The 3597-nt window shown below is 34.5% G+C and overlaps 1 protein-coding gene across 1 annotated transcript in view; it reads left to right on the top strand.

Moving 5' to 3' along the window:
- KIF18A (kinesin family member 18A) overlaps nucleotides 1-3597 on the top strand; it is an 88201-nt gene that overhangs the window by 12152 nt on the left and 72452 nt on the right. Inside the window, exons 7-8 of the mRNA XM_012649551.1 lie at nucleotides 150-224; nucleotides 437-549. Coding sequence (XP_012505005.1) covers nucleotides 150-224; nucleotides 437-549 — 188 coding nt within the window. The remainder of the gene's footprint in view (nucleotides 1-149; nucleotides 225-436; nucleotides 550-3597) is intronic.

A 3597-nucleotide genomic window follows, 5' to 3' on the forward strand; every position in this document is an offset into this window, starting at 1 on the left:
CATAATTATCATGATTGCCATGTAATCATAATTGTCACAAATTCTGAATTCATTGAACTTAATTAATGAGGATATCATGCCGTTTTGTTCATGTATATATTCATGTGATTATTATGTCATACACAATCATAATTTCTATCTTTCAACAGTTGAAGAGCAATGTTCTTAACCTCGATAATCATATAACTCAATATGTAAAGATATGTAATGAGCAGAAGGCAGAGGTATGTCTACTGTTTATGTTTTTATGCTAATCTCCTCACTTCCTCATTTATAGGATTTTGTAATCTTAATTGTCCAAAAATTTAACATAGTTTTCTATTACAATTAAAATCTGGTTAATTCAGTTATTTTTCACAGCTAAAATTTTTCTGTGGTCATGTGAAATGGAGACAAAACTTCTTTTGTATTTTAACTAGTGTTTTCTCTTCACTAGATTTTATTGTTAAAAGAAAAGCTAAAAGCCTATGAAAAACAGAAAGCCTTTGCTGATGAAAATGACAAAGCAAAGTTAATGATTTCAAACCCACAGGAAAAAGAAATTGAAAGGTAAAAATGACATTAAGATCTCATTTTGAGGAAATTATTGTTTTAAAATTTAGTGAAATATTTTGTTAATTATCATCATTTGTTATATGCCTCTTATGTACATACATAGAAATAGAAATAGAAATAGAAATATATACAGACATAACTTGGAGAAATCGCAGATTCAGTTCCAGACCACTGCAATAAAATGAATATGACAATAAAGCAAGTAACATGAATTTTAAATTTCTTAGTGCATGTAAATGTTTACATTATACTGTAGTCTATTAGGCATGTAATAGCATTATGTCTAAAAAGACAATGTACATACTTTAATAAAAAATACTCTATTGCTAAAAAATGGTAACAATAATCTGAGCCTTCAGTGAGGCTTAACCTTCTTGCTAGTAGAGGGTCTTGCCTCAATATTGATGGCTGCTAAGTGATCAGGGTGATGACTGCTAAAGGCTGAGGTTGCTGCAGCAATTTCTTAGCATAAGACAACACTGAAATTTTTTTCATCTATTGACTCTTCCTTTCACAAAATAGTTTTCTCTGTAGCATGTGACACTGTTTGATAGCATTTTACCCATCGTAGAACGTCTCTTAAAATCAGAGGCAATCCTCTCAAACCCTGCCAGTGCTATATCACCTAAGTTTATGAAATAGTCTAAATCCTTTGTTGTCATTTAACAGTGTTCACAGCATCTTCCCCAGGAGTAGATTCCATCTCAGGAAACACCTTTCCTTGCTGATCCATAAAAAGCAATTCCTTAATTACATCTTCAGGCTTCACTTCTAATTCTAGTCCTCTTGCTATTTCCACCGTATCTACAATTACTTTCTTCTCTGAAGTCTTGAACCCCTCAACGTCACCCATGAAAATTGGAATCAACTTCCTCCAAACTCCTCTTGATGATATTTTAATCTCCCACAAATCAAAAATCTTCTTAATGGCATCTAGAATGGTGAATCTTTTCCAGAAGGTTTTCGATTTACTTTGCCTAGATCTATCATAGTAGTCACTATCTGTGGCAACTATATCTTTATGAAATATATTTCTTAGATAAGAAGACTTGAAAGTTGAAATTGCTCCTGTTTTAAAAAATTTTTGTGTTTAATTATTATGGTTACATGCTACTTATGTATATTTATAGATTACATGTGATGTTTTGATACAGGCATACAATGTGTATTAATCAAATCTAGATAATTGGGGTATTAATCACCTCAAACCTTTATCATTTCTTTGTATTAGGAACACCAATTGCACTCTTTTAATTATCAAAATTGCTCCATCATCCATGAGCTGTAAACTGGATGCTGTGTTGGCAGGCATGAAAAACAACATTAATCTCCTTGTGCATCTTCATCAGGGCTCGCGAGTGACCAGGTGTATTGTTAATGAGCAGTAATATTTTGAAAGGAATCTTTTTTTCTGAGGATTAGGTCTCCATGGTGGGCTTAAAATATTCAGTAAATTGTGCTATAAACAGATGTGCTGTCATCCAGGCTTTGTTATACCATTTAGAGAGCACAGGCAGAGTAGATTTTGCGTAATTCCTAAAGGCTGTAGGATTTTTGTAATGGTCAATGAGCATTGGCAGGTGGGAGAGGGGAGGAAGCGATGGGTAAATTGATACCTACCGGGTACGCTATCTGGGTGATGGACACATTTACAACTTGGACTCAAACTGTACAGAAGCAATTCACGTAACCAAAACGTTTGTACCCCCATAATTTTCTGAAATTTAAAAAATTGAAAATTAAAAATTAAAAAAAAAAATGAACATTGACTTCAACTTGAAGTCACTAGCTGCATTAGCCCCTAACAACAGAGTCATCATGCTTTGAAACAAAGCATTGAATTCTCCTCTCTAGCTATGAAAGTCCTAGATGGCATCCTCTTCCAATAGAAGGCTGTTTCATCTACTTTGGAAATCTATTGTTTAGTACAGCCACCTTCATCAATGATCTTAGCTAAATCTTCTGAATAACTTGCTGGAGCTTCTATGTCAGCACTTACTGCTTTACCTTGTGTTTTTTTGTTGGGGAGATGGCTTCTTTTTTTAAACCATATCAACCAAACTCTGCTTGCTTCAAACCTTTCTTCTGCAGCTTTCTTACCTCTCCCATCATTTCATAAAATTGAAGAGAGTTAGAGCCTTGCTCTGGGTTAGGCTTTGGCATAAAAGAATGTTATGGCTGGTTTGATCTTCTACCTAGACCTCTAAACTTTCTCCATATTAGCAATAGGGCTGTTTTACTTTCTGATCATTCATGTGTTCACCAGCGTAGCACTTTTAATTTCCTTAAAGAACTTTTCCTTTACATTTACAACTTAGCTAACCGTTTGGTGCAAGAGGCCTAGCTTTTGTTCTGTCTTGGATTTCGACATACCTTCCTCACTAAGCTTAATCATTTCTAGCTTTTGATTTAAAATGAGGGACGTGAGACTCTTCCTTTCACTTGACCACTTAGAGGCCATTGTGGTGTTATTCATTGGCCTACTTTCAATATTGTTGTGTCTCAGGGAATAGGGAGGCCTGAGAATAGGGAGAGGGATGGAAAAGCTGGTCAGCAGAACAGTCAGAACACATACGACATGTATTGATTAAATTCGCCATCTTATATGAACATAGTTTGTGGCACCCCAAAATAATTACAATGGTAACATCAAAGATCACTGATCACAGATCACCACAACAGATATAATAATAATGACAAAGTTTGAAATATTGTAAAAATTACCAAAATGTGACACAGAGACATGAAGTAAGCATATGCTGTTGGAAAATTGATGCCCATACACTGCTTGTTGCAGAGTTGCCACAAACCTTCAGTTTATAAAAAACACAGTATCTGCAAAGTGCAATAAAATGAAGTACGCCTGTAAATATAGTCTCAACTGAATCAAGAAGTCACTCATTTCTCTTTACAGTGCACACTTCAGAGATCAAGTAATTTTAGTTTTGATTTCACAGATATTGAAGAGAACCAGGGCTTAGGTATAAGATAGTGGAGGTAAAGCCAGTGATGTCACCTATGAAGTTTTTTTATTTTGAATAG

This window comes from Propithecus coquereli, unplaced genomic scaffold, assembly GCF_000956105.1.
Source record: "Propithecus coquereli isolate 6110/MARCELLA unplaced genomic scaffold, Pcoq_1.0 Scaffold30, whole genome shotgun sequence".
Taxonomy (NCBI): domain Eukaryota; kingdom Metazoa; phylum Chordata; class Mammalia; order Primates; family Indriidae; genus Propithecus; species Propithecus coquereli.